The 26,502-nt window shown below is 41.3% G+C and overlaps 1 protein-coding gene across 1 annotated transcript; it reads right to left on the minus strand.

Annotated features, from left to right (window-relative positions):
* Positions 1 to 22,412, minus strand: LOC131879509 (lachesin-like). Its single transcript, XM_059225859.1, has 11 exons — positions 21,847 to 22,412; positions 10,882 to 11,018; positions 10,719 to 10,816; positions 10,539 to 10,648; positions 10,279 to 10,458; positions 9,370 to 9,498; positions 7,799 to 7,937; positions 7,550 to 7,701; positions 6,738 to 6,809; positions 3,170 to 3,247; positions 1 to 650 (listed from the first exon to the last, which is right to left on the minus strand). Exons 1-11 carry the CDS (start codon positions 22,013 to 22,015, stop codon positions 418 to 420), a joined length of 1,497 nt encoding a protein of 498 aa, XP_059081842.1. The 5' UTR covers positions 22,016 to 22,412; the 3' UTR covers positions 1 to 417.
* Between the last annotated feature and the right edge of the window lie 4,090 nt (positions 22,413 to 26,502).

Here is a 26,502-nt window from a genome sequence, read left to right on the forward strand (position 1 = left end):
AGAAGGTTCCGAGTTTATTTTGGCCACTAACATGGTCTATTTTCCATTGGAATTTGCTAACAAGTGTGAGAATGAAGTTCTCTGACAAGGATACATACAACAATATGATGATCAAATCTCATTGAGGAACATAAAACAATTTCGAATTGGTATTTTGCTCGTTGATATGAAAAAGTATCACGACGATTGCGAATTCCATTTTATTTCGTGGTTAACTTTTTGTCCGTCTCATTGTCTTCACGACCGAGTCAGGCGAGCAATCATTTGAAAGACAATCGTTAACTTCTTACATATGGAAATGACTTCTCGCGTTCAATGAGCATCATATCATTAGTGTTTGTTTGTTCGTTTGTGTGTTAGTGTGTTGGTGTATGTATGCATATAATATGACTGACCGGTTGGCAAACTAGAACCGGTTCACAACGAACGGATTGAGCTGGCTGTTCCTACAAATGGCATTGAGATGAGGGATGATAGGAATGTCCAAATGCATAGCATCTGAACCGAACTAGTCTGGCTCCGGGATCCGCTGTTCTGATGTCCGAAATAAGCCGAGTTGTCTTGTTTCCGTTCTCGTTTCTTTTTGCGTCGCTCGCGTTGTCGATTCTGTTTGGACGCGTCATCATCCCTATTAGAGTCACGGTCAAAAACTGAAAGACAACAAAATTCATGTAGTTGGTTTAAGAAGGTTCAATGTACATTAGAGACATATTTCGAAAAACCCCTGAATAAAAAATGATTTGAAAAGACCGAGCATTTTGTGTTGATTGTTTTTATGTATCAACTAGGCTGTCCGTGATGTGCAGCGTTGGTTTCTGAACATGTCCTCGTAAAAATGTGCCAATATCCATCATTATGGAAAAAGTGCAAATTAGCAAAGCCCTCGAGGGACAAAAAGGGAGCAAAATTTAGCCTGAAAGTGCAAAAAGGCCGAAAATGTAGCAAAAATTGCAAATACAATCAACAAAATAGGCATATCCAAATCTCCTTTATAAAGCAGTGCCAATTTGTAAGGCACCTTCTTCAAAAGCCAAATTTTGCCTTAATTTCGGACAAGGTTGACATAATGTGATTTAAATGGTGTCATGGAATAGTTCCCCTTACTTATGTTTCCCTTTACCAACAGTGAATTTGCGCTATTGATGTAATTAAGGATTGTTCAAAAATAATTAAGCAATTTAGCTTGAAGGAAATAAAGAAACCTTCCACTGTGTGTTTTGTGGCTACTTAACTAACTTCACCTCTTGCGCAGCTTGTGTCTTTAGACCTGTAACTGTAAGTTTACATAACTGATTTCACTTGTTTCTCAACCATGGTGTAGTGCCCTGACAATGATGGGGTGAACTCCTTTTAGCCCTCATCATTAGATAGTTGACATCAATTGTCCAAGATTCAGCTTTCCACAAATTTATTTTGCCGACAGTACTTGATTTAAAACTTTGTAACGAATTCTAACGCTAGCAAAGTGCTAACTTCAACCAACACAACGCTTTTAGGTCAAATATGCTAAAAAAAAGTGCAAAATAAAAATGAAAAATACAAAAGTGTGAAAAAGTGGGCTTTATTGACATAAAATGGTTTTACACAATTTGCTCATCCCTACTGACAGCACTAATGTGCCACCATTGTTGTTTGCTGATCTACACATGAGAACAAACGCACGAGAAAATGTTTGCCTTGGGACATCTTGAAGATCCCAAGAACTTATTGATAACTCTTCGAAATCAGGTCAAAATACGTTGTCAAGAAGCCTCCTTCCACGCGTCAATGAGCCAACAATGAACCACGCTCTTATGGCAAGGTTATTTGCCCTCACAGCTTCGCCCTCTTTTAACCAAAATTTAAAAAAAACACAAATTGGTCTTTAAAGCCGACCATGAACTTGTCAAGGTGTTTCACACAGACGACCTAATCTGTAATATTACTTGCCCAAAAACATTTTGAAACGAAGTCACAGACCCACAAGATTGCCAGGTCAGTCTCGTTCTACCAATAGCCTTGAAACTGGGTGTTCATAGACTGCTTGAGGCTCTTTTGGTGATGTTGAGCGGCGTATTTTTTGACAAGAAATTTTATAGGGAAATTAAAATGGTCTCTGATCTCCGGGTCACTTAGAAACAACCAAAATTACTTAAGACTGAAATTACTCCTTGCCTACATCTTTCGAGATGTGTATTATCTTCATTATTCATTCAATTATTCAAAAGGATTCGACAAATGAGTGTCGGAATCCAGTTTAAGGCTTGCTACATCCAAATTTTAATTTAATGAAAAGCAGCTATTAATCACAAATTCTTTCCATATTTGACACCACATCAAATGGAACCTTGAATTATGAATAGATATATAAAGTAAATGCGTTTACTATTTCTTTACCTTTAGACTTTCCTATAAGTAACAATGGTCACATTTATGATGCTTGCCTAAACAACTTTCTTGGCTCGAATATAAAGATCAATTATGTATTTTTATTCATTTGCGGTGCTTTACAATTTCTCCCTCCTATTCAACTGACAAATTTGTTGTGTCCAAAATTAGCTTAAAAATTTGGCTTCAATTTCTTTATGGAAAAATTGAAAATGTCAGCAATGTTGGTCGAATATCGCATGGATAATTGGAGAAATGAACTGATAGTGGACGTGAAATTTTGGTATCTCCTGGACCGTTCACTTTATCCCAAATGAAAGGTCTGACAAAATAACGAATTGGACAAATTTTGGGCCCAAAATCTGGATTAGGAAATTTAGAAGGGGTGGTCATAGTTATGAATTAGTCACTACATAATGTTCGACTGGATCACCTTCAAAAGCTTTTGACGATGTAAAGTTTCAAGAAACGACTATAAAAGTGAATTGTATGAATATGACTGGCCTTTACTGTCAATGATTTAACTGTATTATCCTCATTCATATATTTTGAATAAGGGCTCATAGTTGCTCGGACCCAGAGTGAATCGATTTTTGAAGTGCAAGTAAATTTTAGCACTGATTAAATATCATGGGAGGGGTCATAACTGATTTTTAAAATTTTTTTTTTTTCTTTTTATAAAAATTTTTTTTTTTTAAATTCACCAAGGGACGTTTAAGCCAAAAGATTTGATGACAAGAATCAAACTTAAAAGACTGTATTTAAAAGCATCCTTTAAAGGTATTAGTGGTATTTTGTTTACCTGATTGATCTTGTAAACGAGTTTGGTCATCGTTTTGAGCCTGATAGTACTCCTTCCGGTGATGAGTCAATGTAGTCTCTAAAAAATCAAATAAAAACAGAGTACATAAAAGGTCAACTCATTTGCAGCAAGGTATTGTCCCATTCATGCAGTTCGTTCCACATCAGAGACTAATGAATCTCGGCACCACCATATTTTACCCCAATGCACATCCTTAGCTGCGTTAGAGTAGAACAGCCTACTTCACTACTTACTACTTAGTCAGGAGAGAGAATACAATGAGGCAGGCTCTTTTATTCATATTCAGTAAAAAAACTCTCTCTGAGTACCTCCAAGATATGTTACCCTCCATGAAGGAAAAGGACGGGATGCGTTGGGGATGAAGGGCAACAGTCAGCAGAGGGCTTTTTTGGAACTGTTTTTTCCATGTTGAGAGCAAAAGTTAGATAAATAGCCTCCCGAGGGACCTGTGAACCAAAGGACCAGAGCCTCGTAGTATAGCGCTCCTCCGTTCAACGGGCGTCGAAAGTCTTAAAAAGCATCAGATCATATGATTTGTGGCCCTGAGATAAAAAATTGAAGATCTTTTGCACAACACTGTTCTGGCGTTATTTGGAAGAGGCGAGAACCGATGGGGAAAGGAGGGTTGGGAGCACTAAATTGCACGGATTTACCCAGAACAACCAATCAAAACTAGAGGCCTAATGTGGATGATTGTGCAACACTTGGAACAGGGCCAGGATAGAGAAGAAATGAAATAAGGCACCAAATGGATTTTGAAAGCAATCTCGAGGGCTTGGAACTCTCTCCTATCTCATCTTCCAAAGACAGTAGTAATGGTGCTCAGGGTCCTGACACGCCCAAGAACTGGGCCAAAAGACAAAATGATATTTGGTAGCGATGGGGGAATGCAAAATGGCGCGGGACAACGTTTTTTGCATCTACGGAATGCAATTTCATAATGTTGATCCAGTATCCTGGAGAGCCCTTTTATGAGCTTCGCATCCTCCTGCGACTCTAAGAGGGTTATAAATTGATGACGATGGCTAAAATATAGCATCAAATCCGGTTTGGTAATTGTAAAATAAGAATACGGATGGTTTGAGCCAATCTCCAGTAAGTGGAATATGCTTTATTTCTTGATCTTTGTGCTATTTTCGCAGTAAATGTGTCTCAGATGTGTGACTTCTTTGTAGCACATATTTTGGGTTTAGGGGTTTTTTTTCTAAGCCGAAGCAACAGACATAATTTCCAAAGACGTGGAGAATCTATGTGTTCCATCGTCTGGGACGACAAATGTTCTCGCCGAGCTTTCACCATCTTGATCGCTTTCGATTGGATCTGAGAGAGGCCAATTTGTCTTTTCCATGAACACCAGCTAGGATCCAACGATTGGAATCAAGAGACGTTCCAATGTGGAGCAAGAAAGAAATGAATTGACGTTTATCACTTCAACAATGGCTTCAACATTGTCGGAGAGAACCAGCAGTAGCCTTTGTTCGTTCCCATCTTGGAACGAGGATCTTAGTCAATCGAGAGGGACGCAGGCAAGGCAAGCATCTCACCTTTGTACTTGCTTAACGCCAAAATCAGATGTGGAAACAATCGCTTTTGTTTGCTATGTTCCCACATGGTTCCGCACCTTCTGTTGGACACTGGGAACACAAGGGCTTTACACGCAGACTTTCGCCTGGCGATCCCCAAATCGAGGGGAGACTTTGTAGACATTGACAGGAATCAATTCCACGACGCTTTCCTTCGCCAGTATTAGGGTATTATTATTTCCAGGGAGTGAACCAGCCGATCGGGCAGGAATTGGTGGGGAGTTTTATCATCGAGTCTCGCGGGAGGGGAAAGAGGACCAACGAACCAGCAACGGGGTAATAAGTCCGAATTCAATCTTTGAAAGGCAGATATGGCTAGGCGACTATTGATGGACGAATGACGTTACGAAATTTGCTCTTGAATATATTATTGTTGGAAATGACATTGTGAAATAATTGCGATTAACACCATCTTTGAAATGTGATTGTAAATCGGGATTGACCATGAAACCGACTCAAGAATTAAAATCATTGTTTTGAATTCGTCTCATGTTAAAGCTTCCAATGTTCAAATTTGGATTGCATAAAAAATCGAGGTTAAGACATTCGTGACCATTGGTATAAAAGACTGGCAAATTCTTGGGAGTTGTTCTACTGAATGAATTAGGAAGTTAGCAATAATAACAAGGAAGGTGATGATGAGTAACCGGTCTATCTCTTAATGTAAGCCGTGGTAGTGTAAAATGCTGCTATTTCATGATTAGATGTTATTCAGCCCTCCTTAAGTAACGGCACACGTCAAGAAACAGAAACAAAGAAGAGGAGAGGCCAAATAGGCGTTATATTGTTCTTTATGGTCTCATAAAGAAAATCCACGCGAAACGTTGTAATCATGGGACATCCCTATTTAATGAGTCCCGGCACATTCAGTCATAAAGCCTAACATTCTAAGGAAGGGTGGATTGAGCTACGCATTCATGTCTGGAAAACAGCTGTTCAGTGTGACGCTAACGAAGGAAACTTGTAAGCTTCCTTATCCGCTCACTTTCACTAAACATGGTCCTTTATGAGTGCGCAAAAGCGTATGGAACCATCTGGAACCAGGATGAGCTTGCCCTTGTTCAATGTCCCCGTTTTGTTTGTCCTAATAAGCCTCCTTTAAAGATCGAACCCCAATTTATGCGTAACAGAGTGTCGCATCGTCCAAAGGTGTTATTATGACTTGTTTAAAAACATTCCAGGCACTTATTGGTCCGTATAAAAGGGATTTTAGAACAATAGGCACAATTGTTTTAGCTTTAAAACATGACTTAAGCTTTGGAAACATATTGATTTGAGTGAATTGGATACGCTGGAAAGGGGAAGCCTGATTGTCCCGGGTTTGTGACTCTCTGTTCGGTCCTTGTCAACATTCCAGAATTTATGAGGGCGCTAAAAAGCTCGAACAGAATCCGGCACGGAACACAATCAAATAGACCATCTCACTTCACATTCTTGGAAGAAGTATCTTGAAAGCATCCTACTGCCTTTTACTGAGTATAATTCGATTTGCGGCTAGTATACACTGTACATTATTGGAACGGTTGAAGTCGTGCACAATGTACTCTCTATGTAGTGATATGTTGCTTTTATCTGAACATTAAATCTTATCCCATTGCCTTTGATGGGTGTCCCATCTGAGGACATGTCATTAGCTATAGCAGATTCTTTCCTGCCTGCTTTCCACAAAAAATAACAACCTATTTAGACCAAATTGATGACCCTAATCAACCAAAACGGCATTTCTGATTTGATTGATTGTTTTCAGTTTCTATGGACACCAGCTTGCAAGCATGGAGTACTCCATGCTTGCAACGAAAGGCTTGATTCTTGGGCTTGACCGGCTAGACCGGCTTGACCGGCTTGACCGGCTTGACCGGCTTGGCCGGCTTGACCGGCTTGACCGGCTGGACCGGCTGGACCACAACAATCAGATCAGGTATGCCGAAATGTCGCACCAGGTTTAGCTATTATGGCGCACTTACCATAATAGTCATAGTCCATTGAGGTTGGTTCCACATAACGGTTTTCAGTGGGCTCCGTTTGGGCTTCAAAGGCTGAAAAGGAATCACTGACACATTTTAGAAACCATGCCGAAACGTCAGCATTTGTTTAAATCTGATGGCTTTCTCTTAACTTGTGGTAACAGCCCTAGTGATTTTCGCACAGTACCTTTAAGCAAGGGCAACATGAAACATTGTCTCAAGTTCTAGATCCGCTATTAGAGCTCTCGAGCAAAGGAAATCGAAGTTGATACATATTTTTTTCGCTTATCGCTTCTTAGCCTTCGTCTCATTAAACTTGATATGACTCCCCTCCTCATACCAGCCCTGCACCCCCCTCAACCATGAATGAGCCACGTTTCTCAATCCCCGTTTGAAAATGGCCGTTTGTCTTCTCTGGGATTCCCAATGTTTTCCTTCTCCTTGATGGAATTCTTGATTCCTCTCCATCCCAATAATGCATCCTTCTCCAGCATCTTGAAGTCTCAAGATGCCTGCCCAGCCATTCCTTCTTCAACAACTGCTTTGCCCCCTTTTCCCATCTCGTTCTCGTTCCTCTAGTTCTCGGCACATTGGTTCAATGAACCAGATTCAAAGACAAACAATTATGCAAATTGGGCAAATGTCTCCTCAGATCTAACCCAGAGGCACTGGAAGTGCAAACATCTCGATTCGAAGGAAAGAGGGATCATCCCTGAGAAGTTATGTTAATCCCTCAACATAATCTAGAGATCCCCATGGTGGCCCCGCACCATTGGATGGTTTTGAGGAAATGCCTAGCTTGGTCGTCTTACTATAAGATTGGATGGTGCCATCAGCCTCGCCCAAGGAATTGGTCGACATGCACATGAAATGGCCTTCGTCGGATTTTTCCCAATTCCGGATGGTGAGTGACATCACACGCTCATAGAGGCTCTTCCGATCCTCAGATATGTTGTATTTGTCGCTGAAATCAGAGGAGCACATGATCAGATTCTCCCTCATCCCAACATACTTTGTACATATGTATGTAGTTTAGTGCATATCAGAACCCCGTGCTTTACTTGTCCAGAAGCATCTTCTTGCCATCCTTCATCCAATAATTGATGGCCGTTGGGAATGCTTGAACGACGCACGTGAGTGTCACCGATGATCCAGGACCAACCCCGTGCAATTGGCTGGGCACATTGATCTCGGGCTTGACTAGAAAACAAAGCGAGACAACATATTCAGAATCTTGGGAGTTATTTGACTCATGCTCTTCTGTACCCTATCTAAACACACTTGGAAACTTTTTGATCCTTAAAAGGTTCCAAAAAAGTTCTCTTCGTCAAGTTTCTTTTTTAGAGAAACAATCAGGGTGGCTGTATTTTTATCTACCTAAAAGCCTACAGTCTGGTGTTCTAAAGCTTGAAATGAATCAGCAAGATTGGTCGCTTGAATTCGAGGCACTCCAGATTTACGCGAAATGAACCATGCAGCTTTGCCAACTGATGGGTGTTTGAAACCATTTCTCAATGAACTCGTTGACACTATAGCTCTAAACCTTTGAAAGGTGGATACCCAAAAGAGCTATTGTTGTTTTCCAGTCTGGTAGTCACAGGATCTTGAACCTCCATTAAGAATCCACTCGACCCCCATGAATAAGTAATTTTGATTTGAATGCGTCGCCTCCTCTTTCTCCTCTTCCTCCTCCTCGTCTTCCTCCTCATTTTCTTCCTTCATCCCTTTGGGTTTTCAACCAGCTTTCCCACCTTCACTCCGTTTACGGTGCTAATGTGGTTTGCTCCATAGCCTGCAACACTGGCCAAAACATACTACTTAATGTTGCAAGAGGTTCACAATCAACGAAGTCCAATTTAACTGATCTATAGTTAGAATAAGGGCGTTTTAATTTTGGAGATATGATTCAAGGAAGACTAAGCCTCAAAGAGCTGAGTTTTCTTTGGCAGTGTTTCTTATGTGGGAAACGCCAGTTGTTGCCATCAATTGTCGATTATCGCATCTCAAGTATTAATTCTCGAAAGGGGTGGGTGATCCATGGTTCCATGGAGGCTCAAAAACCAATTCATTAATATCTCTTGAAACGCCTGGCTCCCAAGAACCTCAAACTGACATGAATTGTTTTACGGCCAAATTTCGAATGGTTTACCCAGGCTCCTTGTGGTTTTACCATTGGTTCCCCTTCAAGTGGAAAATTTTCGTGCCCCAAGAAACGCTTGCCAAGATTGATTGGTCCCAAGTATGATTCCTGCCACTAATAGTGTTCTCTCCCTATGTAGTTACGTCATGTGAGGAAAGCTCGTCACTGTTCCGTGTCCCGTTAAAGATCATGGACCAACAAAGAGTGACGGAGCAATGAATGATCCCGAAACACCGGAATGCAAATATTGACAAGAAGGAGAACTTGTTCCCTTTTTACTCCCTCTTTGGAAGGCGGCACAAAAGACAGCCAATGCACCTCATTATTGCATCATGGCAACTTATCTACACATGTATAAACAAACTGTTTGTACTGTGTAGGTTGGGGTCCCATTTGAGCCCAAGCATCCAAACCTCGAATGGGTTAAATACTGTACACATACTGTACCTACACCTACGCAGAGCTTTATCACGAGATGAAGGAAGTACTCACAGTTGACATTGAGAATGATCCTCTTGGATACTGCAGGGGGAACATCGTTTTGAGCAATGCAGAGGTAAGCTCCCATTTGATGCCTCTGGACCTTCCTCATAACTAGAACCGGTCCACGATATTGAGTCACTACAAGCAAGAGGGACGAAGAAAAAAACAATATCACATCGACCCAATCCTAACTAATAATGTGAAGACTGGATATGGACAACAAATGAGCGTGGTCCACGAGAAGTATCTTTGCTTCAGGGAGCCCTGGTTGCCTTGGGGTTGAGGTTGTCGTTTATGTTGGAAATAAAGTGGCAAAGTTCGGGTCATAAAAGTGAGAGAAAAATGGAAAACTTTAGGCATCAATGGGCTCATTAGCCCACACTCGTCTGCCTCCCGAGTGTTATAAGCCCACCCAAATGGGCTTGGGAAAAGGTACAGGGACTCTCCACAATTTGTTGTGTTAATGGATGAGTATCCTGATAGGTACACAAAAAGTATACATCACTGGAATCACTTCCTGAGACGTTTTTTTTTTCATCACAATCTTTGGAAAGTACTTCTTTGTTGTCCAAGCGATGTAGTAATAAAAAAATATTATGATTTGAAAATTTTGCTTAGCTTCAACTTTTGGCTCTGTTACATTTTGGAGTAGCGTGGGATGGAAATGTCGTGTACTTTTGTCTGGTGTACGAGTCTTCCTCGCTCAGGCCACAACTAATGGGCTCCCATGAGAAACATACCAAAGGCCAAAGAATGGCGCCTTGAACCTCCTTCCAGTGTTCAAAGCGGTGCAATAGACAAACAGAACAATATAAAAAACTACCGCAGAGCCAAACGTACGGTACTTGAAGGTCTTCTGGCCTGGTGATTTGCATTTTGCACGATATAGGTTCTATAGTAAGTTTCACTTGGTCGAACCTGTTTCTCGACGGGTGTGGTTATTTATGTTCGAGTACACGACAAACTCTTTCTTATCCTCTCTCAACCATAAAATCTGCGGCTCTGGGTGTCCACTGGCCCGGCAAACCAAGATGGCATCCTCGCCCTCGTTGACAATCACATCCGAACTCGTTAGATTATCCACGATATTGGGAGGAACTGGAAAGCAAGCAAAGCAAATCGATTAAGCATGACTAACGGGTCACGGAATGATTCTGTCATAGAGCAAGCTGGCTTACTTAGAACATCGATGCATCCAATTTGCTTCTTCATTTCCTCCGTGTTGATTTGACACATGTAGCAACCTTTGTCACTCTCTTGCACTTGGTGGATCTTGAGCATCCAATTTCTATATCAAAGACAATGAATGGACATAACATTGATGGCATTCATCTCATGTGTATGAATGTGCGTCCCACCTGTTCTCTTCATGGTCAACATCGATGCGAGAGTTGTGGGTGATGACTCGTTTGTGCAAGGCCAAAATGGTTTGATCTTTCGCTTTCAGCCATCCGACCTGAGAGCAACGGGATGAAACAGATTCCAATGTGTTCCATCTACATATGATTTACTTGTTGTTACCTTGTACCGCCCCAAATGGTTGACATGACACTCGAGGATGGCCTCTCGGCCCACATTGACCGTGATGTTCTTGATCCTCCCCGCGAATTCAGGACGACTTGGGCTGTAGGCTGATTGGAAGACCCGGATCTCATTATCTGGAAATAGGACCACTAGCATTGAAGATGACTAGGTAATCATTCCCATATGTTGCGTTGGGTAAGTTGACCTTTGGCCCAAGAAAAGGCCACTGTTTCCTTATTTGGCAACCCCTCCTACATGGACGAGGAGGCCCAGTACTATTTTGTGATTGAGGTAATGCAATTGACCGTGAAATGATTGAGGTCGGGTCGTTTCATTAGATCAAAGGAGGTAAAGGAAACAAACAAAGCCAGTCTGTCGATCCTAGATTCCCTTTCTTTATTTCCCCTCTCGTTCTTCAAAACTAATTATTTTCTACTATTCTTTTTTATGGTCCAACAAGCTTCTCCTTGGGAGTGGTTCAATGGCACTGAGAGCTCCCGAGTTCCAATGCTGAATTGACATTAATGAGCGAGGGAGTTAGACAACGATTGCGCCTCATTCCAGCTTAGGCACGGCTAACATGGCATGGGAAATCGGATCTAAATTTTCCTACCACAATCCTGACCTTTTAAACAGCTCAATCTTGATTGTAGATATCCGAATAACGAGCAATACTAAGAGCTATGGTGTAAGTAAGGAGACCAAGTGCCTGATCTGAAATGGCGCTTCAGGGTTTGAAATGGTAAAAGACTGCAGGAGAGCTCTGGTTTGGTCGCCGACCCACGGGAGAAATGCAATTTGTTCCTCCATTTCATTTAGAGGGGTTATATCTTGGTAAAGCGAACCCTCTGCTACATGTAGTACACCTCTAATCCGGGCAAAAACCCAAAGCAAACCAATAGCAAAAGAAAGAAAAAAAAGGAAAGAACGATGACCCGTGCTGAAAAAAAAACAAAGATGAGGCCACCAGTCGCGTTTCATTAAATCTCTTCGGAAAAAGGGCTTCAGGGTTCCTGAAGCAAATTCTTGGGAGTAAAACAAGTATCAAGGACAATTGTCGGCCTCAGATTAGTTTTGGTGATTTGCTGGATGGTGAGCTGGATCCTAGTCCTATATGAAAAGGATTGGAATGTTTGGAGAAAAGGAAGATATGTGTATAGGGAACCCTAGTGCCCTCCCTCCTAGACGATCTTATTAAATGCACATGGGAGAAAAGTTGAGGGGGGAAAACAGAAATAAAGAGCGACATAAAAATGGCCTTTGGCATTTTCACTGCCACTCAGGGACAAAATATTCGTCTTCGGCGTCAGATCCTGGGGTACAATTTCCACCAAAGACGAGGAAAAGAGACTGTTTTCACCTACTGGACGTCGAAGTGCTTGAAACTATCTGAGAAAGAGACAAAAAAAGTTTTTCCATCTCATTCCACGAATTTATAACCACGAGATGATTTTGTAATGGACCTGAATATTACAAGATCCTCCTGTTGGCACATTTATTACTTGACTGGACCAACAAACAGACGTAGAGGTCGTAAACGAGGCACTTCAGAGTCCAGATGTTACCAAATGTCCAGTGCTAATAAACACTCCTCTGGTCCCGGATCCACCAAATGCTTTGAGAGCATGTTTGAATTTCGTTGTCATACTGGGTTTTTAATAGGACAAGTGTTGCCAAGACAACCGTGGTATTTGCACCCCTCATATCAAAGTCGTTTTTATGATTCTTATTCTTGCATTCAAACTAAATCTTTAATATAGCAAATTGATTTCCTCCATGTTTACTTCTTTTATTTTAACGTACGTTTTCAAATTTCTTGCTCAGAGACGTTTTTGCATGGCTCTTTTTGCTCATAAACTGTCATTCTGACACAACTATTTTCGTGGCATGTTTGTTTTCAGCGTGTTTGGCTTTCTGACATCAACGATCCATATGGCAACACTGATTTGGTCCCATTTAGCTCTTTGTTATGGTGGTAAGGTAGGGTCCTCAAAACTTGTTTCATTGTTGATGGAACTATTTCAAATGGCATCCCCAAGGTGTTCTGAGGGCAAACCGGGTGTCTGGCAACCATTTTTGTTTTGTTTAGGAGGGTCGCCCAGGCTCTTGAGAGTTCATTTCGCCATTTATCTCAATTTGGAAGTCCAACACACTCTCATGGAAAAAGGCTCAGTCTGTTAGTGGGCTCATGCAGTAAAGGGTTAACCCCTGCTCCTGGAAAGGCTCGAAATAAGGCCTATCGGATCTTCTGGGCAATTCCCATCATAATTCTCTTTTGGGATAATCTTTTTAATTTCGTCGTGGCCCAATTCCTCGTGACAATCCAACAAGATCATTTTTATCCACCATAAAAGCCTTTGCATCAGTGTGAAAATCTCATTTATTCTGCAAATGTGATTTTTCTCTCGAGGAAAAAGAGGCGCTCTCCTCGGCAAACCAGCTCTTCAGTACCAAAAAACGGAATATGAGAAAAGAGGGGAAAAGAGGAACTCAAAAAAAAGGCTAGAGTGCTTGAAAGAGCCCTAACTGAGTGGGTGTGGGAGAAACAGAGAGAGAGAGAGAAGGGATGGGTGCAACCCAGTGAAATCCAGTCCGTAACCACCTCAATGGCGACAATGCCTCATTCCTCTCGTTTTTCTTCTTGAGGCTCTCACTTCCATGCCATTTATTGTACAATGGAGAAATCCTGAAGATATGCCCACTTACATTGCTCGGAGGAATAATCTCTTACACACATGAAAGCATTTTCGAGGATGAGGAAGGAAACCAAATCAATCAAACGATGCTTTAGAGTTGATTTATCAACCATCTGTCGTCGACCCACGCCATCTACGGAATTGATGTCCATGTTGAATTTTCAGAACCATCTCTTTTGACACTAGTCCATGTAACCAAATACTCTCACATATACGAACAACTATATAAGTACGTACTGCATCCAATTCGCTTTAGTAGGCAATCGTCTTTACAACTGTAGTCCAAATACGCAGTATAACAGTTGTCTTAAGATGCTTTAATGAGTGATTTCGAATATGGCACGAGTGAGGTGTGAAGACTTGGAGGGTAAGGAGACGGGAATATTGGTTTTTGCTCTCATGAAGATGGAATAGTGTCCCGTAGAGAAAGGGTGCTCTACCCTGTTTATGGTTGTGGACTACTCAAACCAACCAGAACACAAAATGTTTCACGCCAAAACATGTTCAAAACCAAATTCCAGATTGGCAATGCACGAACTAAATTCAATGTTGTACAAGGTCTCGCTGAACCTGTTCATTATATGTAACTCTTCAGTGGTCCATGATGGTGAAGCACATTACGCTCCACCGGAAAGACAGAAGGCTGTTGCTCGCTTAGCTCATTGGGCTTCTAGTGGTCCAAGTGGATCTTCTTCTTCGTCGTCGTCGTCGTCGTCGTCACCGAGGATGTCGGGAACAAGGAGGAATGAAATGAGTGAGGAGAAAAGGAGGCGAGTACTCATACTATTCATTCAAAAAGGGGTTCCTTGTGACTAGTGGATTATCTTCGCTCTCTCTCTCGCTCTGTCTCCGTGTATGGATCCATGGAGTATGGACCGAGATGGGTATATGGAGTATGGGGTATGTAGTAGTGCAACAGCTCAGTGTGGTGGGAAGAAAGTGAAGATGTATGCCTTTGTGTTCCTGGTTTAGACAAAAGTGTGAAGAAAGGAGACATGAGATGAATTCCCATGGTAAATATGCCATGAAACCGAGAGGAGAACGAAAGAGAAGGAGTAGGTCTTATTCTTCTTTCAGAGTGAAGCTCTCAATTTCATCAGAGGGATCTAGGACACCTTTCGCCTCAGTTGGAGTGGGGTATAATCCTGTTTTGGAATCTTGTCCCATCTCATTCTTCTAAACCCCGATGGCAAAGAGAAAGAATGATCCTCTCTCCCTTCCACATCGTAATCCCCTTTTTATTATGTTTGACTTTGGGACTCGACTTGAAAATAATCTAATTTTGGTCCTTTTTCCGAGGGGAGCTCCCAGGAAGGTAGCACAACTTCTGCTTTACCGCAGGGACGACTGAGTACATGGACAAGGAACTTAAAACAGGTTTCCAACCCGATGATAGCAAGATAAGCGTTCCATTGAGCAGAGACGGCATGTTAATCGGTGTCTGCATCTTTTTATCATGTAAATGTTTTCAACAAAGCAACTTCAAGGTGAGAGGATAAGTGGCGATGGCTTCAACCATAGCCATAAACATGGCCAATCGATAATATACAAAAAGTTGCATGTAGAAATGATTCAGTCCATCTCATTCGGTCCATGTACATTTGGTTTCCCGTTGATACAAAAGCAACAGGAGGTCTTCACACCCTTCCCGAGCATCTCGACAGTTGTACCTTAGGGGTAATTACCTCTAACCCCGCAAATGGTTGGACCCAATTAAGGCCTCATTAAATTTGGAGAAGATCCCATTTCAGCCGACAGGGCCCACATAAAATGGCCTTTTTAGCTCCCCGACAGAAGATGGAAAAGAGCTTGAGAGGAAGAAGGCGGTGGAGGAGATGGGTGGAAAGAAGAAAAGAAGGAGTCGGAATAAAGCTCTCTTAGAATCAAATAATGGCACAAACATTATGGTAATTTTCCCTCCTTTCATCTCTCAGAAGATAAAGCTAAGAATCCCGGAGAAAGATGGAGGGTGGAAAGAGCATTTTGCGTGGTCATGACTCACATTAAGGTGGCCAAGTGAGTAACAAAGAAACTCTCCGGCGGACCATGAAATAGCTCGCCTCTGATACCTCACATTTGTAAGAAATAATCAAACTTTTCCTCTTCATTAGAACACATCACTTCAGAAGATTGAATTAGCTCCTGTTCTCATAAAAACTTATTTTTTTTACCTCTGATTTTGAACTTGATTCACTAGGCCATTAAGCTATTAACGATTGGTCATCGTAGATTCATGAAAGATCTAGGCTGAACTTTTAATGGCAATACATTAATAATGCTGGGTGTGCTCTGTCAAGATACATCTAAAAGTTTTCTTTGTTCTTAAAAGCCAAGAAGAACGATATCCTCCACCAAACTCGAAAACAGACCTCGCACTTGACTATATCCTCGCTATTATCCTATTCTTCAATGATCGCTGGTCATTGTACAATAGTGGATGGATGCATTGGTGGCAAAATGGGATTGGTTTGTTTCATACTAGGTCAGGAAATGACGGATTGAGACTGATTCACCTTTGGCACACTCGAGCAAACCAACAGGATTGGTTCCCTTTTTTTCGTCTGGTTCCTTCAATAACTAGCGTGCTCGCTTGAGTGGTAGTAGTTGGTCCAATGGTATTTGCAGCGAGGATGAGAATGGTGCACAAAACGATGAGGAAAGTGATGGAACGAGGGTTCAAAAAATAATAGTTCTGTACTATAGGAGAAATGAAGGAAAGTGCTTTTGCCTGGTTCTGGAGTGGTTGTAGATTCCATCTGGTCAAACACTTTCGGTCAATTTCTCACCCTCGAGATGATTTCTTGACCTTCGAGGGTCAACAAAGACTCCCACTGGCCAATTTGGGGAGCAAATTTCTTTCAATTCGCCAAAACGAAAAGTCTCGTTGTTTGAGAACACTGGACAAAAGAATTTAGTAGAACCTTAGCCTAGTCTGATTTGACAAGTCATTTGATTTCAAAATGTTTCCTTGCACTCTCTCAGTTCTTGTCTGGTTGTTTGCAAGTTTCTCGGAATGGTGCCAAATGTTTGGATCCCAAAGTCTCGTCGTTTCCCATATCCTCCAGTTCCACCTTCTCTGTAGCTTCGCATCCTCGTGTCTTAATGGATCTTCCAAGATAACCCGCATGGACCATAACAAAAGCAACACGAGTCACTTTCCAATGGTTGCTGGATCATTCCCCATTCCTCCTATAATACGAACCAACGGCCCATCGTATCAACGAACGAAAGAACCACGGAACGAACCTCACCTACCCCAAGTCCCACATACGGCTTCTCTCGGTGTTTCTCTCTCTCTCTGTCCACCCTTGGGTCTGTACGATGGCCGCAAAAGTCGTATAAAAACGAGTCCATTTAGGGCGACACTCACAACCCCCTGGAGGGTGATATCCCGTTACATTTCTCTCCTGTCTTCTTAACGCCACCCAAGTACTGAATGAACCCGCCGCCCAACGGAACAGTCAACCTCGTTCCAGTGGGGTGGATGCAGCTAGGGAACCAAAGGGTCCGCTTGGTCCCATTGTTTGGACTTTATTTGGATGATGTTGTTGGCGTTTTTTTCGGGCTATCTAAAGCTAGGGAGCCTCTCTCTCTCTCTCTCTCACTCACTCTCTCTCTCTCTCGTACTCGGGTGTTAATAGTTACTTCTTGGGAATGATCCCCATGAAAAAAATGTTCGAGGCAAACATAACCCTGACAGCCAAACTATTGGCAAGTAGGATTTGTCCGGACTTTACGTTACGATGGCTGTTGAATGGCTGGGTAGAAGGGAAACAAAGAACCAGATCCCAAAAATGCTCATTGAAGATGTGCATGAATTCCCAAATCCTTGTGGAATGAGAGAAAAGAACAACTGAATGATTTTCCTGCTTCCAACACTTACTTACTCCATTGTTCCCTTCACTCTGAAGGGATTGATCCTCAATCCGTCTCGTCTCCCTTGTCCCGTCAGATCCAATTTGAGGGACACAAATTAAACACGTTGAGATTTAGTCATCCGTCTCAAAACTTGGCCGACGTCGTGGATCATCTTCCAAGCAATAAAAATGTCAAGTACGCTCCTTAGATTTCGTCCACCAGTGTCTGTTTGGGTGGGTATGAAAGTCATACCAAGTGCAGGAGGGGGGAGGCGGGATGGGGGCAACTAGAGAGTAGGGCTGAAAGGGGGCCTTATTAGAGAGATGAACACTGTTAGGGAGGAAAATCCAATTTCGATAGGGTCTGGAAGTGCTACAGTAGTTCGAGAGAGAGCTTTAAACGATCAGTCCTGTTGACGCTTTGGGTGATGGAGTGCTTGTATGGAGTCAGTTCAGGCCATGCCTGCCTCCCTCTCTCCATGCTATGAAGAACTTGGACGCCTTCAACATCTTTGGAATAACGAATAAGCAGTGTAGAGGACCTCTCACATATCTGGACCAACAGCATACAAGATGATCTTTCACCTGTGTTCAACAGCTGTTGATATATGACTTTCTGAATAGTATTGAAGCATTCTGATTAAGTATTTTTTAAATCTTATTCTAATTTTTAAAATGAACGCATCGATATTTTACAATCATCAAATACTGAATACCAAAAAAGAAATTCATGTACATTTCAAGAGTTTACTGTTCTTGGGCAGTTTTAGAACAGGCTTGGCCAGGCAAGTGTGGATCAAAATTCCTGATCAACCCTAATTTCCGGAGGTGTCACCTTTAATTCGTTGGTGAATCAGATGTTATAGTAAGTTAAAAAAAGTTAACAATTGTAAACATGTCATTTGATACTGTTGGGGAATTACATAGCCAACAGTGGTTAGTAAGTTCGTAAACAAAATCAGCCAAGATTAGGAGGAATGATTACACAAGCATTACTTAATTTATCACATTTGTCTTACTGACAAATTATAAAAAGTTTTATTTTCAATAGTTTTTCTTGGTTTACTTATTAACGTTGCAATTTCAATCGTGGAGACACTAAGATGGTGTACCCATTGGGAAACAGTTGTCATTGTCCAGGGATGAAGAAGTCTTGGAAGTGTACGTAGTTCAGAGGGGGGTGTTGGAGGAAGCAGTGAAGAGAGGGAACTGCCATTGGGACAACGATGAAGGGAGGAAGAAGATGGCCAATAGAACGAAGAATGGGATGGATGCTGTCTTGGACCATAATTAGGCAAATTGCACGCACACCATGTCTGCCACTGCCAGAGTGCCTCATCGTCCACGGGATCGATTTGGAACGAAGGGAAATGGTTATTTATCGTCTTCTTCCTCGGGGCCAAGAGACAACGGAGTGGAATTTTGCTTTCTAAGTAAAAGGTTGCTTCGACCCTTCTCCACCCCAACAATCAGTATCAATACACTTGAATGATTTTACTTGAATGTGCAAGACATCATCTGTCCTCAGTCGCTCAGTCGAAAGCTCCTTGGGATGGATCGAATGCAGATTTTTCTTGGGGAGATTGAAGTTTCCGAGGAATAACAATTCGTTCAAGCGAAAACCAGATTGAATTTTGATTCCACCCAACCTTTGAGTGGAGCGAACGAGAAGGAGAAAGATGAAGTTTTTCCATTTCTGAGACGTAATCTTTTTTTTTCCTTTCCCCTCGGTTCCTTCCTTGATATGAAATGCAGATTGGCCTCCAATCTGCTTTGAGACTTCTCCAACTTCACAACCACTAGAGGCTACTTTACAACAGCAGAGTGGGAATGGCTATGTTCCACTTGGACCATTATGGAATCAGTCAAATGTATTCAAAAGCAAGGTTAGCCACCAATTAGTTTCAAGCATGGTTGAAGCCGTGGGTTCTTGAGACGTCCAACACTGTCACTTGGTCAGTTACCTTCAAAGGCCAAAGTGTCTCCACGATTTTCCACCTAGTTCCACTAGCATTTCTCAAACTCTCCACGGTCTCACGAGTGTCGTTGGCAGTTTGGATTAAGATTTAGAGCTCTGAATTTAGATGAGAAATCAATCAGGACTAAGAGCTCTCGCAGCTTAATGCGAATAAATCTCCATTCTACCAGTCTTCCACCGGACTTTCCTACGAGGAATAGGATTCGCTCAGTGTTCAAGTCAATCAAGAGTGTCGTGTTCCATTGGATTATCAGACTAATCCTTTGTGTTGACAAACTGCATTACACCACAACGGACAGACCGGCAACGGATCACGTCGCTACTTGGCTTGTTTTGCATGCTGGAAGTCTCATTATGACAAGATTTCCTCACACTACAAACAAGATTAACTCAAGCGACCCTCTTGGCCCCTGCATAATTGTCTTGGATCTCGGCCGCTATAAGATCTACTGCTACTACCCCTACAATACTACTACCCCCACCACGCTTCAATGGAGCACCACTACTACCACTAACAACTCTTGAGAAACAAGAAGGAGGAGGGGAATCCTACCAGAACCCTTGAGTGTGGATGCCTCTCTTCATTTGCACTTGTCTTCTTAAGAGTGCCAAAGGCCGCATTGTTGATCTCGTTGATACACGCTAATCAAGCTGTTTCAAGCAATGACTAGCAATGTTGCATATCCCGTTATATCCACAGAACTCGCCAAGGATGTGGTCAAAAGTGTCGCTCCAATATGGGTCTTTGTTATAGAGCATGCCCATCGCCAGCTAACCCTTCCTTCCACTACTTGTTCATTGTGATCCCCTTTTCTTCTTGGTCATTTCTCTCCCTATGATTTCACGCTCCAGCACTCAGATCCAGATCAGCTGGAGCAGGATCAGTAGAATGGAAGAAGTGGGTGAGGTGATGCCAGTGGTTGGATGGGTGGGACTGGTAGAGGTATTAAAGATGGAGAGGTACTCGAGGATCGTAGATTTGGTGGAGTTGAAAAAAAAAACTTGGGGAGCCTCCACCACTGTGAGGAGTTGGAAGCAGCAAAAAAATAATCCACTTGGAACCAATTGAATGGGGAGAGTTAAAGGAGGAATGCTAAGCAAACAAACCGAGATGGAACGTGGATAATTGATACTTGACTTGGAAAAAAGCTTCGCTATGCTTGAGTTCCAAAGCAACAATGGAAACAAATAATCATTTCTACAACTCTAGTTCTAGATCATTATTCTTTCTCACAAAAATGAAAGTCAAACTTGTCATAGGTACAGTATCTTTTTGTCGTGCTTAAAAGTCAATTATTTAGACATGATTGCATTTTTTCACTTGAATCTTGTTTCAGAAGAATGCTTGTTGAAGTATTTTGAAGTTGTGATTTGTGTAAGTGTTAGAACCAAATAAATGGTAATACCAGACCATCTACCAACAGAATTTCACTTTTTCTTTAACAAGCGCAAATCACATGTACATAGATACATATTTCACATTCGATGTACGTATATAAGATCCTGTAGCAATGGGCAAGACTGTACTTTGACAATCAAATAACTGTGCCAAAGTGACACTTTTTCCAAAATAAAAGGCAACCCATGGGTTTTTATACATAATTGATTCCTTATCCATTCATATCAATCGTAAAGTGCGCTTTTATGTTGACTTTTTTACATTTTGAATTTAAGCCCTTTGATCAATAAATATAGCGAATTTCATTTTGACGCACGGAACCGAACCTATTCTTCTGAAAAACTAAGTGTATTGTCTCTCTTCTGCTTTTAACTGAAGATGTAATAAAAATCGATTCTGCATACCATTTAGATCTGCACTTCTCACATAACTCTTTTTGTAGCCTATATTCTAAGAACATGCTCATTTGATACTAGTCCCTTTAAAATACAAGTTTTGCTCGTCATCCTGTAGAATCAACAGAAAACAAGCCACAAAATCGTCAGGATAGAACTAATTAGAGTTGAATAGTTGTGGATGTTTTCAACTACGCAATAGTTCGTATTTTGAACGCTTGTATTTGATGATTGCAAACCACTTGATGGTTTTGTCTCAACTAGCCATTGTCGCTATTCGTCAATCATTGGTGGCCTTGCGATAAAAGATAACTTAGAGAACCGAAAAAATAATCCTCGACTGATTGTGTGTCATTGTCGTCCATTGTCTGATTTAAATGAAATTTTGGTAGTTTGCCCGAGTTTTTTTTACATGGGTACCTTTGTTCGGGATTCTTCAAATTATTAGGAAACGGCATATTTGGCCCAAAACTTCACAATTTCACCAAAAAAGATTCATTGCGTACAAACCCATTTTTTTGCATATCAACCGTATTATTGGCTCATCTCTTCATGTTCGAGATAAGATAAAAAAGGAATATATCCCTGGACAATACTACATACCCCTGTACTCTTAAGGGTTAGGATATGGTCTCACCTCCATGGCCTGGTCCCATTCCAGCAACACTTCCAAAAGGAGGTGATCTGTCTTCAAGTGGTCCATGATCATCCACAAGACCTTTTGTGCCTTGTCCGTATATGATGAGAGGTAAGAACACACCCTGAAGAGTGAACAGGGTCCCTCTGCTCCCCGAACGAGGATACATTTCTGATCTCCAAGAGATTTACCGGGGATCATCAACTTCCTTGATGCCCGATTTAATCGATATCAGCGCCACCACAAAGACCAGGCTTTCCTCAAAAAGAAACACTCAAGCCAGGAGAAATTGAAATCAGAAATAAGTTTCTTCTGTCCTTCCTCATCAACAATCAATATGTGTGTCCACACTATCAACCTAGAGTTTTTGTCCACACTTCTTCACCATTCAAATTGCTCCGCCAACGTCGTTCCAATTTCGTTCCAAACTGAGCTCACCATTCGCCCTTTTTTTCGTTTGTGGCGACAAAAGTCATGGAACGCAAAGGTTCCATTCCCTCGCTTTTTCCTCCCGCTTTCGTTCTCGGGAAAAGCCAAGACGGATCAACCACGTAGGGAACGGAGAACGAGCTCCCAATATTCTTCGACGTTGGGTTCCAAAATGGAAAGCGGGGCGTTGTCCAGAGATTTGCCCATGAAGAGAGGAAAAGGTGGGCCCTAGACGTATCAGGTTGAAAGAGGCCCCCCCAACTCTTTGGGAACACCGTTGTTCATTGGTTTGGACATCGAGTTCGCATTAAAAAAAAGACAAATCATCTTCCCTAAATTAGAGCATCGCAAGGGACATCCAAGCGTACTTTTTGAGGATTCCCGTTCTTGGAACAAAGAGACAAACAATGAGAAGTCAAATTGAAGATCTGCGATCTCTTTAAGCGGGCTATCTATCTGTGCATGCCTGCATTGCTATGAGAGAAGTTTGGTGGATCCAGATTGGATATATGCAGTTATTGAACGCCTGCCCGAGGTCGCTTCCACCAATTGTCTCCAAAACTTATTGGGGGCATCATTCAACTTTGTCCAAACGAGAAAACTATGCTCGAGATCGACTCCTGAAAACCAACGAAAGTGGGACCGTGGGTCGTTAGAATTTCAATCTCTGTGGGTTCCACGTGAGCATGGTTTAGCTGCAAAGGTAATCATTGTTTTTTAGGCATTGGGGTTCGCAGCCAAGACAATAGATTAAATGCTTGACCACACCCTCATTGAATGGCTGACGAACCTGATCTGTGGGTCTGGTTTGAATGCAAGACCAGTGGAAGGTAGGACATAGGAGACTACGCCAAAATATGGCGAGTGAACTCGATGCCCGTGGCCAAACTTCAGCACGAACATCGATGTTATACTTCTTGATTCAATTTCACACTCCCATGAGTTCGACCAATTTTGGCTTTATGTGCGGTGTGAACCCTCTTTCTATCCCCACCAAAAGCGTTCCTGGTACTTTGTAGATAGAAGAAAGGATAGGATATTCCATATACAGTAAGTGCTCAACGGAGCTCCATGGAGGAACATCATCATCATCATTGGATCCCCGTTTTTGGTTTTGTCACCGTTGTCCTCTAGATACTCAGGACCGGTTATGGTTCCAACAAACAAGTTGGCAAGGTTTCATTTCAAGTGGAAATATGGACAGATAACAAGTGTAACGCCTTCTATTCCACTGGGATGAAAGCGTTTGGGTTTAAGTTTGCTAGATCTATAACGAAACTTTTGGCTTTCAAAGAATTATCTGGTAACAGTTTAAGATTTAAGGCAGCAATTCTTATGCGTGTCCAAAATCTGTTCTTATTTAGTGCCGCAATAGGGACAAACGACTAAAAAATGAGTTACTATAAGTTATTTTTACCTGGTTGAAGACAACAAGGTGATATTTTGGTGACTTATCGTCGAAACGGCAAAAGCATGCATTAAAAAAGTGCAATAAGTCATCTTCTACAAAATGTGTAGACTTGCTTTTTTACATTACCAATACGTGTTTGCTACATCAGAAACTGTTGATCATTTGTCTCATGCCCACAGCAGCCAGAAAATATGGTCAAAAAGTTATTTGTTGCATCTAGATGACAAGCACCTGTCTTTTTTCCATTTCATTAATAGTACTTGATTAGACATGGGGAAAGCATGAACCACAGTTACAAGGGACGTCAATCTTTGAAATTTACGCGCTTGATTCAATTTAAAATGTATTGCAATCGTGTTCAAATAGGAACGGCCTCAACACACTTTTTTAATGACATATTCAAATTTCAGCTCAATCAAACAATTCTCTCCAAACCCTCTAGATAACTCTAAACAACAAAATAATTTCTTGCGGTGAAATATTAACCACAACAGAGCTAGCTCGTTCGCTCTCTGTTCTGTTATGCAATGACATTTGGGACAGCCTAACTTTTGCTCCAATTATTTAATCGACAAGAACATAAAGTATGCAAGAATAGCGACCCTTGAATAGTCTCTCGTTATTTATATCCACGTAAAAGCGGTTCATGGTAGAGGTTCTCACAAACTGGACCAGACGAAGTCAAGAGCCACAGGCAATTCAAACGACTTATACATGGAGGGCCATCTAGTTTAAGAAAATTAGGCTATTTGTTTTTTGTTCCCTGGTTGTGCGCCCATATTTTGGACCCTTTTGAACAGTTTTCTACTATTTGAAGCGTTTCCTTGACTGTTGTTAATGATGGTGAGCAGAGGGCAAGGATATTGTAACGGTAGAAGCAAAATACAAATGCCATGGTGCCCGAAAAGGGCTTTTTCTGGTTTGTTTTTTCACGGGCTTTTCTAACCGCCACAGGGAATGTAATCCCCAGTACTATTAAAATGAAAGGTTACAATTCGTCTATTTATTACCTTTCAATCTTTATATGATATTTGGTCTACCAACGAGTTTGAGTTGGCAGACCAAGCTAGTCCTTGAATATAGGGTTGATCTGGTATGCTATCTAAAAATCTGTCCAAGTCGGACTTGAAAGATGTTACCGGATCAATAAGGCCTACGTATTCCCTTCGAATATTAGAGGGAAGCAAATTAAAAGATGAAGGAGCCGAAAAAGAAGAGAAGTGGACTTCATTGTTCGAACTAGTATGGATTGTCGTAAAGATTTACGAAAGCTATAATGATAATTTTTGTAAAATTGACGAGATTTCATTGTGGACTTGATCAATGGTTCAAAACGGGTGCATGTCCAATTTTCCAGCATTTCGGATGCGTCTCTGAAATCTAATGAAGAAAAAAGGAGAACTCTTTTGAATATTGAAGTCATTGCAGCTTTTAAAGCTTAAACTTATATTTGTGGTTAAAATCTTATGCCAATTTGTAGATTCCTTGAAGAGATATTTGCGAAAAATAAATTTCCGGATTTTCTACGTACCCTGTACATGGAAATGCTTAGAATTTTAATTCTAACTACAGAAATACCTCTCTGAGATTTTTTGGTTCCCGTGAGGCTATACTGTGTATGCAGGGGTTGGACTTTAGTTATGTGTTTCTCAAAATAAAGTTCCGACTTCAGGGAGTAAATGGATCGATGTTTTCTTTGACTGCTTTGGTTAAAACTAGAGACCAGTTAAAACCAACTAATTCAAGGGAAGTAGATTAGCCCGACACGCTACTGCCAAACTACCAAAGTGTGTTCAAATTAATCTCTTAAGTGGCTTGTTTGGAGTGACTCTTTTCTCTCCAGACCTCTATCTAGAACCAAGATTTTGCGCTAGTGTGACTTTGCCAAAAAATACTAAAAATAACATTTTCTTCACGGTGGTACCTACGGCATATGTTAAATTTTTGTCAATTGGAAAACATCATAACGATTTTCATAGTTGTGACAACAGAGGAGACATCATTTGCAAAAACGAAAAGGATCTTCAAATGCCTTTTCATGACATTTAACAGGTTTGAATATTTCAGTTCAAAAAATACGCTTTGTTTAAAATTGTAAAGCTATCACTAAGGAAAAACACTGTCTTTTGTGTACCATGCAAAAGAATAAGACTTTTTCAATTTTCTGTACCATTCAGATATAGCCCAAAAAATGCTAAAACATATCACTTATATCTTTCATTCAATCAAAAACTATACACGTCATCAAATAATTCAAGGAAACAGTAAGTAGTGCAATGTAAACGAACAACGGCATTGTTAATTCGTCATGCTAAGCAAGTCTCAAGTGAAATTATTTCCAATTGTTAGTTTGGAAAAAGTCTTATTTACATTGCAGATATCAATATACCAATGGGAGGTCGTATTATAGACATTGTTGTGCTAAAAAGTTCCATCTATTTTAGTTTATGTCAAGCAAAAACTTGTTTAGAAGTGTTGTTACTTGGGCCAACAATTAATCAGATATGATAACTAGAGACCCTCAAATTACAGCCAGTAACAGGCCAAATTTGCAAAAAACTTATCCTTGCATGAGACGGCTTTTTCGTTTTTCTAGTTCATCACTGAGTGCATGCAAATATCTGCCTTCACATCTTTTATTTAAGAATATCACCCTATTTTGCATTTTCCAACTGCCCTGCCCAGAAACAATCAAAGACTCGCGCAACTTCGAACTGAAGGTTCCCACAACCTCTTATCCAATTTGTCTTTGGAAAGTTTTGACGACATCTCTTTATGCCCCTTCAACCCTACAAAGGAATTCTGACAAAGGCAAG

The sequence above is a fragment of the Tigriopus californicus genome, chromosome 4 (assembly GCF_007210705.1).
Source record: "Tigriopus californicus strain San Diego chromosome 4, Tcal_SD_v2.1, whole genome shotgun sequence".
Classification (NCBI taxonomy): domain Eukaryota; kingdom Metazoa; phylum Arthropoda; class Copepoda; order Harpacticoida; family Harpacticidae; genus Tigriopus; species Tigriopus californicus.

Coding starts and splice junctions, on each gene's coding strand:
- LOC131879509 (XM_059225859.1), bottom strand. CDS start 22,015: ATGTATCCTCGTTCGGGGAGCAGAGGGACCCTGTTCACTCTTCAGGGT. Junction 10,817..10,881: donor ACCATTTGGGGCGGTACAAG/GTAACAACAAGT, acceptor CGTTGCTCTCAG/GTCGGATGGCTGAAAGCGAA. Junction 651..3,169: donor TCGTTTACAAGATCAATCAG/GTAAACAAAATA, acceptor GTTGTCTTTCAG/TTTTTGACCGTGACTCTAAT.